The sequence below is a fragment of the Gobius niger genome, assembly GCF_951799975.1.
Source record: "Gobius niger genome assembly, chromosome: 1".
Lineage (NCBI taxonomy): Eukaryota > Metazoa > Chordata > Actinopteri > Gobiiformes > Gobiidae > Gobius > Gobius niger.
The window spans coordinates 8,499,377-8,516,416 of NC_136852.1; the positions used below are offsets into that span (position 1 = coordinate 8,499,377).

Consider the following 17,040-nt stretch of genomic DNA (forward strand, 5'->3'; position numbering starts at 1 on the left):
TGATAACAAAATTAAAAAGAAAATTCAATTTGTAAAGTTATTTTTTTTACCAGGATTTGCTCCAAATGGTAAATTGTCGACATAAATACATAAATAACGCTAGAATAAAGAATGCTAGAATGATGCTTCATAGCTATCGCTAGCCACAACTGCCGTTTTTTCACTTCCACTGAACAATCTGCTGAGAGAAAATATCCATGTGGGCCCGAGTTACACTTGACTTTATTTATGTGATAAAAAAGTTCATATTCCACCAGAAAATGACTAAAAAGAGTGGAAAATGATGTTTCTCTAAAGATTCTATTTTCCCCCTCAGCGAAGCAGGGAGTACATAAGGGTTTAAATGTCAAAGATTTGGGGATCCTCGATTATTGATACAACAACAATCATTTTATTTTACATGTTTAATAAATACATATATACATTTCGACACAATGCACTCTCAAATTACAATAGTCTTCAAATTAGTCGTTTTGATGTTTCTGTAAAAGACGGCAAAAGATGTGGGATGTAAGGTTTGAAATTGATAATACAATTCAACGATTTCTGTTCACTCCATACCTTCATCTGTGAGTAGATCCAGTCGAGGAAATAGATGATGTTGGCGTAAACATCGGGTTTGTATTCCTCAGTGCAGTGTCTTCCCCAGAGATTGTCCCCCCACAGCCACCATCTCCCGTCGAGTGAAGACATGAGGGGCCCACCAGTGTCGGTCTGTGATTGAGCAAATGTTACAAACTCATCGTCAGCCATTTTAGGGGGAAAGAAGCAAATCATGTCTAATTACTGACTTAAAGCAATGTACGCAAGATCTTGGATCCTTTGTACATTACAGAAGCTTATTAACCCCTTAACCCCCACCTAAGCCGAGTTGATTTTCTCCAGCTTTACCCAAATCATAAAGCTTCTCAACTGGAGAGTTTACAGCCTTTAGGCCAGTGTAAAGCCTCATTTGAAAGCTAAGACCCGCAGAACTCATCTAAGCTTCTTCCTTCTTTATCATGTTTTCAATTAATTTTTGTCGAGGTTTTTTTCACATTTATGTTGCTTTTTTGAGGGGTTTTGACCGCATTCTTTTTTTTGTGTAATGTAACTGTGATCAAGCTACAAAAATGTGACCAAGACAAAAAAAGCAACACAAAAACAACCATAAACGTGACAATCATAACGAGTAAGAAGCTTAGTTAGTTTTGTTTGTCTTAGCTTTCAAATGCACAGGCCTATAGGCTGTAAGTGCCAGTCGAGGAGCTTCTAGATTTGGTTAAACACAGGGAGTGTGTGCCGTAATCAAAGGGTCACACTATGCTTGAAATTATTATCTACGCTACGAAAAAGCACCAGAAATTTGATAAAAAAGTGGCTAAAAATTAGTCAAAAAAGCAATGAAGACCATACACTAGAACCATAAACTCGGGAAGGTGGGGGTTAAAGTGTTAATTTGAGCAGAGCACTTTATAGGAGTGTATCTTCTAGATTTACTCACGTGTAACAGAAAAGCAAAGGGAAGAGAAATATTTTCAACGACCCAAAAATGTGTTTGTTTTTTTCCCATTTAGAAGAAGAAGATCTTTATTTATATATGGTCACAAAGCGCTTTACATGAGACAATTGTACATTCACTCCGTTCTCGGTGACGGTAAACTACGTTTGTAGCTTCAGTTTCCCCTGGGGGAGACTGTCAGAAGCGCTTACGCGACTGCACACGTCTGCGCCAACGGACCCTCTGACCATCACCATACATTCACTCACACACATCATTCATCCTGGCCTATTGTACATGTTTTTAGTGGTAGGGGAAACCGGAGTGCCCGGAGGAAACCTACGCAGACACGAGGAGAACATGAAAGGCCCCGTGCAGGTGGGAATTGAACCTGGACCTTCTAGCTGTGAAGCGAGAGCGAAAGCGAGAGCAATAACCGCTGCGCTACCGTGCCGCCCATTTATCATGTGTTTTCCATGGCTAGAAAATAGACACCTAATTCTTAAGGTTTTCCAGGTACGATGAGAACCCTGGTAACTAGGTTAGATTATTTTCAGTACAAATTCCACAATTAAGACAAAAAATGCACTGTTCCTCACCCCAAAGACTTATCTTTATTATAACCTCCATTTTTCACACATACATAAAGTCGTTATGAATGACAATTTGGGAAAACTGGCAGGCCTAGAGGCGAATTGCACGCTGCAGCATTAACCACTGGGCCATCGTGCCGTGTTTTTTGCGTAACCACAAGGGACTCATTTATTCAAGAGAAAGAATACATTTCTGCTCCCTTTGTGCAAAGCAAAGCTCGGCGAGGGCAGTGCCACTATCAGTGTTTGCCCAGAGGGAGTTGGTTGAATATTAAGAGGGAGATTGTCTCACCAGGCAGCGGTCCGTCGTCGCCGTCTCCTTCTCGCCGGCACAGATCATCTCCTTCGTCACTCTGCCGTTATAAAGGAAGGAGCAATCTGGGTTGTCCATGAGCGACACCTGGGCTTCCAACAGGCTCAAAACGTCTATCACGAGAGATCGATATATGTGTGTCAGCATACTAAGCTAGAGGCCTATTCAAACTCTGGTCATGCCTGAGGGAAGTGGTCAGGACTGCTACAACAACAACACCTTCTGACCTACTTTGTCGCAGTTTCACCCATTAGAATAGTCTTTGTTGTGGCCTGAGGCGAAACCGGGAGCCTTGACAAAGCACCTTGATCTAAGGAGTCCATGATAAAAAAAAAAAAAGTCATGCGCTCTAATATTTCGTTTGGACCGCCTTTAGCTTTGATTACAGCCGTGGCTTTGTTTCAATAAGGTTCCGCAATGTCAAAAGATCGAGTGCATTCATTTTTCACCAAGATCTTGTGTTAATGATGGGCGAGTGTGACTATGGTGCAAAGCCTCCTCCAGCACATCCCAAAGATTCTCAATGGGGTTAAGATCTGGACTCTGTGGCGGCCAATCCATGTGTGAAAATGATGTCTATTGCTCCCAGAACCACTCTTTCACAATGTGAGCCCGATGAATCCTGAAATTTGTCATCTTGGAGTATGCCCGTGCCATCAGGGAAGACGAAATCCAGCTTTTTCCTCCTACAGACCAATATTTTGTGCAGAAGGGGGAGGTGTGAGGTGAGCATGTGTTGGTGTTTTGCTGCGTGTAGAGCCCAGTGCAGTGCTCTTCAATATCAGAGCCAGTGATATGTTCTCTTTCTCTCTGGACACGGCCTGTATGTTGAATAAACTTTGTAGTATGTGCTGTGAGAATTTGAAATTGCTGAATGACGTACCTAAGACCGTGTGATGTTAATGGAAAGATGGAGAGAGGAGAGAGAAGGGGGGCTATATAAAACCGATGCATTTTGATCATTATTAACCTAGACTGGTCAGGTCTAGCTTCAGTCGGTCAAACTGCAGCAACCCAAGATCAGAAGTTAGTTAAATCCAGACGGTGACTTCTGTTCTTTTGGTCAAGCAGTTTATAAAAGAAATGGTGTCACAGGCCACAAGTCTCTAGAGCCATCCTTTATCTCTCACTCTATGTCAGCCTGTAGAGTTCAGGAAAATCCACTGTTACCATGGAGATCCGCCATGGTTGTGGTATACATTTTCCATAGACTCACGAGTCACTAGTGGTAAATACATCGAACACACTGTGGTATCCAAGGGTTGTCCAGTATGAACAATACCTCCAGTATTTTACGTTTTCAAATCTCCACTGAAATATATGCTGACTGTCAGTGCTGTTGATATACAGTAGGTCTATTCAAACATAACACTTGACCGTTATTATGATATACACAATATACATCATATATCCTAAGTACAGTATATAATATAGGCTACTGCATGTTAAGAATTTTGCAAACAATTTCATCTCATCTGTTTGTAAATGTTTTTAAACTGATACTGTAACTTACCACCATTTAAGTTGTATCCAAACTTCGTTATCCAGTATGACAAAGAGTCTGCGATTCTCAGGCCGGTCGTTGGGAGGCAGATCGGTCGAATTTTGCTGGAAGCTGTTGGTAAAAAGAAAAAACACATTGTTCAGTATGAGTTCATTCGGCATTCACGAGCCGTTTAATGAGCGTAAATCCAGCGTCACCCATCATGTCCAGAGGATTAACCAGCCTCATCAGAGCGATGTCGTTCTTCTGAGTGACGGGATCGTAGTCCGGGTGGGAGATGATGCTTCTCACGCTGTGTGCCGGGTTAAACAGAGTGTCTAAGTCCCCCGCTATCCCAACATAAACCTGCCAGCTCTCAGGAGAAGACCGCCTGCAAACAAGAGATACCCCAGTACGTGAGCCAATACAAACAAATGATGATTTTAGTCATTTTAGCAGCTTTACTTAATAAGCAGTGGTTTCAGGAAATTCTCAGACATGTTTTAATTATTAATTATGTGTGCGACACTATAATGTAATATTCTACACTGATTACTGTACAATAATATATAGAACATGTATCACTGATGCTAAATAACAAAGTAAATTTACTTAAGTACTGTACCTAAAGGGACTATACAGAGTTTAAACATGTTGAAACCAAGTATTTTCCTCCCCCTACAATTTCCAGCAATGTCCTAATGTGTAGAATGAGCCCAGACCTATTCTAAAATCTTGCACGAGCTTAATATAGAGACTGCAGTTACACGTAAGACCTGAGGTGGCAGTGGTGAGCATAAAATGACCAACTTGCATCTAGACTCTTTAAGCAGAGTTTTTTAGGATCTGAGCTTTACTTGAGTAGCATTTTTTAACTTGTTTTTACTCCAAAGATATAGTACACTTATAAAAAATGCCTAATAAGACACACTCGGTAAACAGTAGGTGGCTCTGTGTAGATGTACTTTCATTGGGTCGGCCTATAGCCAATTGGGCACTCCAGGCAAGATTGATCATCTATTCATTTAACAACAACAAAAACAGAACATGTGCTTCATGAAACATGCGCACAACAATTATTTTGGAGGAGGAACCTCTACTTCTGAAGTAAATGTACAAATCTTCAATGCGATGTTACACAGGTTAGAAGAAACAGGGAGGGGTTGTTTGAAAGCTTTTCTAATTTCGATTTTCCAACACAAAAGACCGCAAGTCTCTATCACTTTCTGTTCCAAAGTTATGTCCGAAAAAGATGTTGTAGATGGCGGGTGCATGGGGTTAAAAAATGAATTCGACAACCCCTCCAGCAGATGGCGCCCTAAGCGGCTGCCTGGGTTGCTTAAGCCCAGGGCCGGCCTATCAAGGAAGAAGGTTTGTCCCCGTCGTGTTGCCGTACAGAGCTTTAATTTCATGTTTTTTAAAGCGCAAAGTTTTTTAGTAATGGATTTGTACTTTCTACTTTTAAAATGTAATTGTTTTCCACAGCAAATACGTCAGAACAAATTCACTGAGCAACCTTTACTTTTTTCTGAGTAATAGGCTATTTAACAAGTAGCATCTGTACTTTTACTCATATGTAATGAAATAAAGAACTTCGACCACCACTGAATAAACAATACAAAGCACGCTGAGTGTGGCTTCACCTGAGCACACAGTGTGCTGCCGTGAGTATCCAGTAGGGGGAGATGAGCGCCCCTCCGCAGCGGTGTGTGCCCTCCACCTGCAGACTGACCTGCCAGGGCCAGGAGCCGGGGGCCGCCTGCCCTCTGCTGGAGTTTACACCCACACCACAGTCTGCAACAAGAGAGGGGCCGTGAGAAATCATTCAAGTAGTTCACGTCTGACACTTCTGGATCGTGAATACATTTTGTTGTACAATCTAAGGCTGTGGTTCTTAACTGGGGGTTTGGACATGCATGTACACTTGTTACATTTCAGAAGTCTGTGTGGGCGGCACGCTGGCTCATTATAGAAGCTCCTGGGTTCGCTCTCTTTTCTGTGTGGAGTTTGAATGTTCTTCCTGTGTCTGCTTTGGTTTCCTCCGGGTTCTCTGGTTCCCCCAACCACTAAAACATGTACAATAGGCCACAATGAGTGACCTTGGCCTTGCTTCTGTCAGTCAGGGGTGTCACCGAGGGCCTCATCCTGACATGTGCACAGCATGGAGGGCCATAGATCGGCGGTCGATGCATTTAAACATTAATTGGGTGTATTCAGGAGAGGTTTAAACCATGCCTCTTTTTACCGGCCATACCGCCTTTGCTCTGCCCGATCCCATCAGACCTTGGAAGCTAAGCCGGGAAGGGCCTGGTCAGGACATGGATGCAGTGAGTGGTTGGTGGTGGTCGGAGGGGCCGATGGGGCAGACCCAGGGCAGCTATGGCTATAATAGTAGATTACCACCACCAACACTACAAAAAGTAAATATCAAGCATTGGCTTAAATGACTTGAATTGAGGAAATGTATCTTGTTTTGAGCGGTTGTCACTCATTTAGACATTTTTCCTGATCGGACCAAGTTTACTTTGCTTGTTTGAGGACATTTCAGACCAGTTCTAGGGTAAATCTCGCTTGAAATAACAAAGTAAAATTGCCAATGAGATAAGACCAATTTTCTTACCCCATTGGCAAAGAAAATGACCTGAAATAAGGACGAAATGTGTCGAAACAAGTCAGAAACATCTCAGAACAAGTGAAATAATCTAGGACAAATGCCCAAGAACTTCTTAACTAGTCAAAACAACTAAAATTTGGATTATTATGCTCAAATTGAGATGTTTATACTGATCAAGTTAAATACTTTTTGCAGTGAAGTATGGAGTGAATGCAGTGTAAAGCGAGTGTCCAGAAATGCATCTATATAAAACAGATGCATTATTATTATTATTATTATTTAGGCTTGGAATCATAATGCAAGCTCTGTCTCACAATAAATGTTGCTTTTTGAAGTTTTAATTGTGTGGAATTATTAATATTGCAGTAAAAAGTACCATCCCTGGTGATGTCTGCCTATAAAACAAGAAGCCTGAGGGCTGCACTTTGGACATGCCTGGTCAACCCCACTGAGCATGGCATGAATGAATAATGACTACAATGTAGCGCTTTACTACTATTTAATATAACTCTAAGGATCTTACTATATCAAACTAAAACAGAGTCAAACTTCAATATGTTTTCATTATAGCTTGAAATAAGTATTTGTAGGTCATGTGGCCCATCTTCTATTTGCAAGGGTGGGTGGGAATTGTTTTTAATCTGTAAAGCACTTTGCTCTACAACTTTACATGAAAAGCGCTGTACAAATAAAGTTTTGATTGATTGATTTTAATAAGTTAAACATTATTTGTGAACCACTTGGGTGTAAAGTACTTCAAACACATACCTGTACACTGTAAGGTCACCACGCTGTTATCGGGACATGTATCACTGCAAAAACACATTCTTTAATCTTTTTTTAATACATAAAACTTCAGTGAATGTCAAAGAGCTCGCACAAACCTGTGAATAAGCTGCTTTACAATGAAAGTGTCAGGTTTAACATCTTCTTTGACCACAAGAAACCCATCTGTGGTGTTTGATCTCTGCTGTCCTGATTTATAATACGTGCTCCTGTTAAGTACATTAAACAGATTAATTTCAAAGCCGTGTGTGAAACAGTGACTCAAAGTGATGTCTTACTTGCTGTATCCGATCTGGCGGCAGCTGGTCCGGCCCCGCTCCCCCGTCCAGCCGCGAGCGCACACCGGCCTCCAGCTTTTACTCTGAGTGGAGTAGATCTGCAGGAGGAAATCTGAGCCCTGCACCCGCACTGCGCACACAGAGCAAACCCACACAGTCACCGGGCCGCACCGCCTCAGAGAAGTGTGCAAGTGAAATAAAAACGCAAAGATGAGATTGACAGTTTTAAGAGTTTTTATTACAAATGTTTTCAAAATTACACGTCTTTCTTTACATTATGCTACTCCAGAAATGGTGAATGTAAAATAAAAAGTGTAGGGTTTCTACAAGTGGCCAAAAGGTTATTTTAAAGGACAAATACAAAGCTTTTAATGCCATGTAAAACAAACCAAAACAATAAAACTGATTTTTTTCTCATGGACTTGTAAACGATTTGGATGTACAGCAGGGGTAGGCAAGTTTCATGGCTGAGGGTCGATTTTCTTTATGGTAAATAGACCGAGGGCCGAAGCCGCTGAGTATTAGCCCAAAGTAAAGCACAACAATGGAAAATGACCGTCAAAAATGAGATAAATGAATTGCTGGAATTAAAGTTCTTCCATGTTGAATTTAGGAACTAATCCAAGATACAGATGCTAGCACCAATGGAACAAGAATAAAACCTACTTGAAATCAGACAAATAATTGTTTTTCATGTGAAATGATCCAAAATTATCTGAATGAAGAGAATAACTACTACTAGAGGTTTTATCTCATCTAAGACCAGACCAAATCTACTCAAACCTTAGATTTATTTGATTGTTTGTCCAGTGCACTTCTTTCAAATGCCAGTGTTGTACATAACATATGACCTAATTGGGCATATTGACAGTATTTCTTACCCTTTTTTCTCCCATTTAACTCTAATAATGTTTAAAGTACTCTCTGATTTGTGTAATAATGTTTCTCAAAATCTTGAGACGACGTTGCCTACCCCTGATATACAGTGTATTTAATTGTGAAAAAGTGGATAAATAAAAACACAGGACATAACAGGGTAGATTCAGAACCAAAAATGTACAAAAAACAAAGAAAATGTGTAGAAAATTTAAGCAAATAAAGTCAATCAGTGATAAAATGTTCAGAGACTAATGTCCTGGAATCACAATATGAAGCTTTTCAATGACATCTAAGGCCTTAATTTTGATAAAAATTGATGTAATGGCTTTTGAAAGTATCAACATCACTGGTTGTCAGCTGCTGCTTCGGGACAGCCCGCAGCCCAGATAAAAGCAAAGCGGACAATCATTTAAGCTTATAATGAAATCACTCGGTCATTTCCCCACAGAGCTCTGTTGAGCACGGCTTTGATCTCACGGCTGACAATCAAACACTATTGAAACAATAGAATTGATCCTGGATTGTTGTAGAGACCAACGTGATCAACAGTAAAGCCATGATAACCACTCGCACAGCTGCTGGATCTCTACAAGGTCAAATACTCACAAATATCAACTTCATTTTTCGAATAAAAGTTGCATAACGCACCTTTAAAGAAGTCTCTGTTCATGTGGGAGAAGCTCCATGAGGCTTAATTTGTTTAAAAGAAATAATATACCACACAAGTAAATCAAAACCTGTATATTTTCTACTCTTGAGGGCAACTTGTCTTAGACAAGACTAAAACTAACAAACATTACTTGACTACATCTTTATGGGTAATCGATGGACACAAAAGGGTGAAATAAACGTAACAAATCCGAAAGCGGACGCTTAATTACCACAGTGAGCCTCGTCCTGTCCCCCCCGACAGTCTACCACCCCGTCGCACCACTGGGACTCCCACACACAGCTGCCGTCGCCGCACTGCAGGCCGTGGATACAGGTGGAGGAGACTGCAACGGGACAAATAACAAAGAGTTTGAATAAGCACTTGTGGTCAGTAGAGCTGGGGACTATTAAATGATATATAGTATCAGAAAAAAAGGTTTAGGTACTGCTGGTGTCGAGAAAATGAAAGTATAGAGCAGGTCCCGAGAAAAAATATTATCTTTAGATCCACATTTTGATGCAGTTGGTCCAGAGACAAGTTACTTGGTTGTTTCAGCTAAAAAAAAACATATATTTTTTTATTTATTTTTTTGTCCAATTTTGACCCATTTCCCAAAGTTTTCCCCAATTTTTTTCTTATTTTTTCCCCAATATTTTCCTCGTTATCCCATTTTCTCCTCCTCATTTTTGCTCATTTTTATTACTAATATTTTCCCTATTTTCTCCAGTTTATCCCCCCCCCCCCCCCCCCCCCTCCCCACCTTATTTTGTATATATATTTTTTTCACAATGTTTACTTTGACATGATTTCTCCAAATTAACTCCCATTTTCCCCAAATTATTCCCCATTTTTCGCATTGGAGATGAACTCGATATTGCAGATCATCCACACATTATTGTTCTGTTTTCTGGTTGACACATATTTTTGTGGAGGTATCGGAAAAAGTATTGGAAAAAGTATCGTTCAGGTATCTGTATTGAAAACATAGTATCTTTCAGTGGTCGTCGTTATGTTTGCAGAGAAAGTACTCACAGTAATATCCGAGCAGGATCGCAATGATGATCAGTAAAACCAGGAGGCAGCACAGGCCGGTCACCATCGCCTTGATACATTTGTCTTTATCTGGAAGACAAGAGAAAATGATCAACCTTTTTGCTCGCTGTAGATAACTACACCTCATTTAGCCTTAATAAATGATGAGTTCACAAATTTATTAGTTAAAGGGACTATACGGAGTTTAAAAATGTTCAAATTATGTATTTTCCTCCCGCTCCATGTTCCAGCCATGTCCTATTCACTACAACTGCCTCTAAAATCCTGCACTGTGACTCAAAAAGGTGTTACTTGGGCCCATATTGCCGTCATGCACGAGCTTAATATAGAAGGTGCAGTTACACGTATGACCTGAGGTGGCAGTAGTGAGTATAGAATGGCTAACTTGCATCTAGCCACTTTAAATGTGACTAACACTTATTAACTACCAGAGCCGTGCGAAGATATTTTAGTTAGGGGGTGCTGAGGGACAAAATGTACCCCCAAAATACTTTTTCTGTGCATAAATCCTATTTATTAACCTCTTAACTCCCGCCTGAACCGAGAGCATTTTCTCCAGTTCAGCTTTACCCAAATCCTATAGGCCAGTGTAACACCTCATTTGAAAGACCTACAAAACTAAATTGATCTTTTTCCTCACATCAGATTTTTTTCATCACTTTTTTTGTTGGGCAGTCATCTCATTCTTGTCAAATTTTCGTGACTTTTTTGTCACTTTTTCGTCAAATTATTAGCATTTTTTTGTCAAATTCTTTTCACTTTTTCGTCCATTTTTTCCTCAATTTTTTGTCAAATTTTTCTCACTTTTTGTGTCAAATTCTTGTCAATTTTTGTCATTTTTTAATTTTTTTTGTCACTTTTCTCACTTTTTTCACATTTTCATCCTTGTTTTCGTCTCAGTTTTGTTGCTATTTTCACACCTTTTTTCCAGAAGCTTTTGGATTGGGGTAAAGCTGGAGAAAATGTGCTTCCCACGGCCTACAACTTAACAATGAATAAGTGAAGTATGTGAAAAACTGTTCATTATGAGTCAGGCATTAACTGTGCTGCTTAACAAGTGCTGCATTGAAATTATTTAGATGTAAACTATCGTCTATCGTTGTCACCGTATTGAAGACAGTTATCAAATATCCCAATGTTTTTTGTCATCGTGCAGCCCTATTTGAATCCATAATATGGGCTAATGTGTATTTCTTATTATGAATCTACATAACCTGATATAACTGGTGTACTTAATCTATTAATGTCAAATAAACTAGAATTGTCGGTCAGAGAGGTTGCCTAAATATGAACAAAAAAAATCTTTTGGAAGCTTCTTTGATCGCTTCTCCTCGAACATCCATCCATCACATTGAAGTGGCTCGTCGTCGTTGGTGCCTAAGTGCTGTTGATGGAACCACACACACTAAGTCGATGAGTGACCGCAGCAAACACTGGAGGATTCAAATGAAGACGGATGGTGGACAATATATTCAACATAAATTGGCATTTGGAAGATTGCAAAGTTGCGATATCGAGTCGTTCATTTGGGGGTGACCACGTCCAACAGTAGTGAAAGTGGGAGAGGTCATGTGATGCAGTGGGAGAAGGAGGGAAAGAGATGAGAAACACAAGCTTAGATTACATGAAGATCAGCATTCCTTTCCTGTCTTATCCCTAAATCACACTTACAGACAGAAAAAGGTCACAAAATATTGTAATCTGAAAGGTTAGGACACAATTTTGTACATTTTATGCAAAAGTAAGTTAATGTCTTTAAATGCAACAAATCTAGGCATTTCTTTCCTGGCTTCACATAATTAAAGGAGCAAATGTTTAAAGTTACACAGTGAGATCATAGTGTAAAAGCTCCTACTTTTTCTGGGGACGGCGGTGGTGATCTCGGGCGCGGGCAGGGGCTCTGCGATGTGGTGAACGAACTGTGGTCTGGCGTCCACATGACTGGACGGAGTCTTCTCAGCGTTCACCAAACTGGAACCCAAGTCCTCGTACTGCGGCGGAAGAAGAGTTTTAAGATTGATAGATGCTTAAAGGTACACTGCGTAACATTTTGTCACTGTTGCCATCAGTACAAAACATGCTCCTAATGACCAGCTCAACACAGGAAATGTTATTTCTGCTGTGGATAAACAAAGAATGGATTTAGATGAGAACCTAGCCTATTAAAATCTTTAAATCCCCAATTTTACAAACTTTAGTCACATCTCCATGGAGACGAGCTGGAGACGTCCCCACTCCTGGTAAAGTTACAGTCATATCTTCATGCTCACAGCAAAGGCACATGTTTGTTTGCACATTTATGAGGTATTTTTCAATGATGAAAATATCTGTCATAAAATAAATGCTTGAATTTCAATTTCATTTATTGGGTAAAATTCTATCTACGCAGTGTGGCTTTAACTCAATTTAAGCAACACACCATAACTACATAAGAGTACAGTTAAAGCACCGTATTGATCAGGAGTATCGGTAAGAAAAAAAAGTAAAACTAGGGCAATGATCTGTCCCCATTGTAAACTACTGTATATCAATGTAAGTAAAGACTGAACGTATAGAATCGTCTCAGAACAAGTGAAATAATCAAGGCCAAATGCCCAACTAAACTTTCACTTGTCAAAGCAACTCAAATTGAATTATTATGCCCAATTTGAGACACTTAAACTAATCCAGAAAAAGTGAATTCAAAGGGCCACACTACACTGCAACAACGAATGGCTCAGAATGGCTTGAATTAAGGTTCTTTATGTTGAATTTGAGCCTGTTTGAAATAATCTAAGATAAAATAGAAATGCTAATGGAAATGGAACGAGCAGAACTCCCACTTAAGATCACACAGATTAACTTTTACTTTTATTAAGACTTATTTTGCACTTAAAATTATACAAAATTTGGCAGTAAGAGGCTTTATCTTATCTGAGACCAGACCAAATCTACTCAAACTACTTTAGATTCAATCTCCTAATTCAAGTAAATGTCATTTCTCCCTTAACATGATCATTTCTTTTTTCAGTGGCAAATCATTTAAGCATATTTGCCATTAAAGTCACTATTATAAGACACTATTTCCAAGAACATGGCAAAAAATGATACGTTTACCAGAGGAATAAGTCTTTTTGCACTTAGTCAGAAAAAAACATCTTATTTCAAGAAAACTGACATTACCTATCAGATGTTTTTTTTCTTTCTCCTTTATTTCAATGCATTATTAATTGTTCCACAGGCAGACCTTTTTTTCTACTTCAAACCAAGGGCAGATAAACTTAATTCAGGAAAATTTGACTTGTTTAGAAATTACTTTTTGCCCTGAGAATAATAAATGCTAATGCTGGGCCAATGTTGATTGTATGGACTGAATTAATAAATGAGTAAATTAATAATATGAAAAAGATAATTGTGTTTTCTAATTGTAATAGCAGAGCGGTAGCATTTTGGATACTTTCTTACTCACCAGGTTAGAGGCCATTTTGTCTTTGCTTTTTATGAGTAATCCCAAAATGCTCCAAAGATGAGGAGAATCCTAGTCACGCATCTGCCAAAACATCACACATATATGTAAAATTTTCTAACAAAGCATCTTCTGGTCCAGTTTTAACCCTGTCCTGGCCACACCCCCTTCTGCCTGGGCCACACCCCCTTCTGCCTGGGCCACACCCTCTTCTTTGATCACTTCTCCTCGAACATCCATCACATTGAAGTGGCTCGTGGTTGTTGGTGCTGAAGTGCTGTTGATAGAGCCACACGCACTAAGTCGATGAGTGACCGCAGCAAACACTGGAGGATTCAAATGAAGACGGATGGCGGACAATATTCAAGATAAGTAGTATTTGGAAGATATGCAGAGATATCGAGGTGTCATTTGGGAAACCGCCTCAAACAGTAGTGAAAGTGGGACAGGTCATGTGATGCAGAGAGACATAGAGGGATCAGCACTGAAATGTTTCCTTTGCTATTTCATCCCAAAATCACACTTGCAGACAGAAGGTTAGGACACAATATTGTACATTTTATGCAAAATAACGTTTTTTTTTAAATATATCAAATCATCATTTCTAATATGTGGAAACATTATTGAATTAAATAATGGCTTGCACTTGTATTGTGTTGTAAAGCCTGTATGACCAAGTTTCTCAAAGTGCTACACTGTAGTTAATATTAATTCACACCATACTCGGTGGTAAGCTACTATTGTAGCCACAGCTGCCCTGGGGTAGACTGACGGCAACTTTAACCACTCTTTGCCATCAACCCCTCTGACCACCACTGGCCACTGCACAGTGGCACAGTGGTTAGTGCACGTGCTTTACAGCTAGAAGGTCTGGGTTCATTCTGTGTGGAGTTTACATGTTCTCCCCTGTGTCTGTGTGGGTTTCCTCAGGTAGTCCAGTTTCCCCTACCACTAAAAACATGTGCAATAGGCCAGGATGAAACAACGGATGGAAAACAGCCCAAGGCTACAATCCGGTGTGGCTTGAATAATAATAAACCAATTCAGTCACACACACTACAGTCACCCAGGCTTCCTGGTGTTTCCCAAACGGTCTCCCATCCAAGTACGAGCCAGGCCCAGCCCTGCTTAGCTTTCAAGGTCTGACGGGAGCAAAGGCAGTGTGGTTTAAAGGAATAGTTCACAGTTTTTCCATACTGAGATATGTTCTTACCTGAGTTTAGACGAGTTGACCCATACCTGTCTGGTCTTTGTGCCCGTGAAAGAGCGTGGTCGCTTCCAACTTCACCCCCGTTTGGAGCTATAGGAATATATTGGGACAGGCTAAATGCTAACAACGTCTTTGTTCTTTTTGACCAGACAGGTACGTATTAACTCGTCTAAGCTCAGGTAAGAACATATCTCAGTGTGTAAAAACCGTGGCCTGTTCCTTTAAGATTAAGCAAAGGAGGAATGAAAGTTTCAAGCGATGAAACTTTAACATTTTGCAAAAATATCACTTGATAATCTGTATTGAAAGTCCCTAAAAGTAATCCAATTATTATTTTTTGTCCATATTGTCGACCTCTTATAAAAAACAAGTGGAAACATCTTATAAATGTTGAATTTATTCAATATTTCTCGCATTTCTAGCAAAACAATGATACTTGGATAATGTCGGCACAGATGGTGAACAGGAACATTATTCTGTTACCACCAAAATACAAAAGGAAGTTTGCAGGTTCAAGTTTAACAAAATATTGGAACATTTTTAAGGCAGGTTATACATTCAAAAGGCATGTGCACATTTTTATACACTTGCATATTCACACAGTATATACGACATTGTTAACAGTCAAATTGATCACAGCTATTTGGGCAAACACAAATATCTTAAAGCGCATATGACAGTTTATTTTAGGGGTGAGTGCATGGGGTGAGTATTAATCATCGTTTTAAACTAGTGAAAAGTTTATACGATGCAAAAATATTGGTCTGCAAGAGGAATGCGTTTAGAAACACAAGGTCGGGTCCCGGATCTTCTGTGTAAACGGGTCAAACCTGTCATACGCACTTTAAGAAGAACCATTCAGGAGCTAAAGTGCATTTTTCGCAGAGTATATAAAACTACTGTATGTTTTTTAGTTTTCCTTCGGGTGATCCAGTTTCCAAACCACTAAAAACATGTATAATAGGACAGGATCAATTATAGTGCGTGCGAGTTTGAAGTTGGTTTAAAGGTTAGTTAAGGCGTTAACAGATTGAAATGCTAAATGGAAGTATTGGATATAAAATGGTAAATTCATGCCTTTAAGGTGACATCATATGGAGAGACAGAGCAGCATTATTTCAATGAAGCCTTTAACAAACATGCACGTTCAGACACTTTGTCCTCATTTTTTTAATTACATTTTTAACTGAAGCAAATTGGTATACATTATATTTCATGTTTATTGCAGCTTGTGTGGCATTTTAGGATATGATTATGCACTTTTAGAGTTGAAAGTATTTAGCATCTTTAGAATCAATAATACCGTTTATCGCGATATTTTCCATCCTCAATATATCGAACTTCAAAATTTCTTCAATTAAATACTAGAGATGCACCGATCCAGCGTTTTTGCTTCCGATATCGATACTGAGGTTTGAGAATCTACCGATATCTGATTTTCACCGATAAAAAAAGACTTTCTTAAAATAAGTTGAAGTGAGTGAAAAGGTTGGTCCTATTTTTCTCAATCAATATAATCATTTTTTTTGTTTCAAACAAGATGTGATCAATTACAGGCCATCTATTAATAAACTGTAATGGAAAAACATTAAACAAGAATGGCTGGACTTTTCTACACTAAATATAACAGGCTTTTAGGCTACATAAACAGGAACAACTCACATAAATTGATCTGATTATTACATCTTGTGCATGTTCCATCAGTTATTCCTTAAAGGGACAATACGGAGTTCATAAATGTTAAAATTAAGTATTTTCCTCCCCCTACATGTTCCAACAATGTCCTAATGTGTAGAATGAGTTCTAGAGATCTATTCACCATTCCGTCATGCACAATATAGAAGCTGCAGTTACACATAAGACCTGAGGTGGCAGTAGTGAGCATAAAATGACCAACTTGCATCTAGTCTCTTTAACAGCCTTTCATAAACTAAAATACAAACACTCCAGCAGTGGCCGATTTTTATCTTATTAGGCTACTTTAGGTGATCCAATCATTTTCTGTCCCAGCCTTGATTACAAAAATGTGTTTACGAAGGTTAAAACTAACTCAGTGATAAAATTCTCCAGGTTCTGAGCGGCAAGAACCAAAACTGGTATCGGTTCAGTATCAGATATTCGTAGCCGATACCCGATATAATATTGCTTGGGGTATCGGCTCTGATATCGGATACCAGTATCAGATCGGTGCATCGCTATAAAATACCAAAGTACTACACTCTTTTTTGATGTGTGTACAACATATAAGCAGATA

The 17,040-nt window shown here is 39.3% G+C and overlaps 1 protein-coding gene across 1 annotated transcript; it reads right to left on the reverse strand.

Moving 5' to 3' along the window:
• Positions 1 to 435: 435 nt before the first annotated feature.
• Positions 436 to 13,594, reverse strand: LOC306969626 (transmembrane protease serine 2-like; the record flags this gene model as incomplete). The annotated part of the gene is made up of 13 exons (XM_079565304.1): positions 436 to 482; positions 562 to 714; positions 2,366 to 2,499; positions 3,900 to 4,001; positions 4,088 to 4,260; positions 5,513 to 5,663; positions 7,252 to 7,295; positions 7,368 to 7,478; positions 7,548 to 7,677; positions 9,308 to 9,421; positions 10,111 to 10,200; positions 11,987 to 12,122; positions 13,580 to 13,594. 13 exons carry the CDS (start codon positions 13,592 to 13,594, stop codon positions 465 to 467), a joined length of 1,371 nt encoding a protein of 456 aa, XP_079421430.1. The 3' UTR covers positions 436 to 464.
• Positions 13,595 to 17,040: the final 3,446 nt, after the last annotated feature.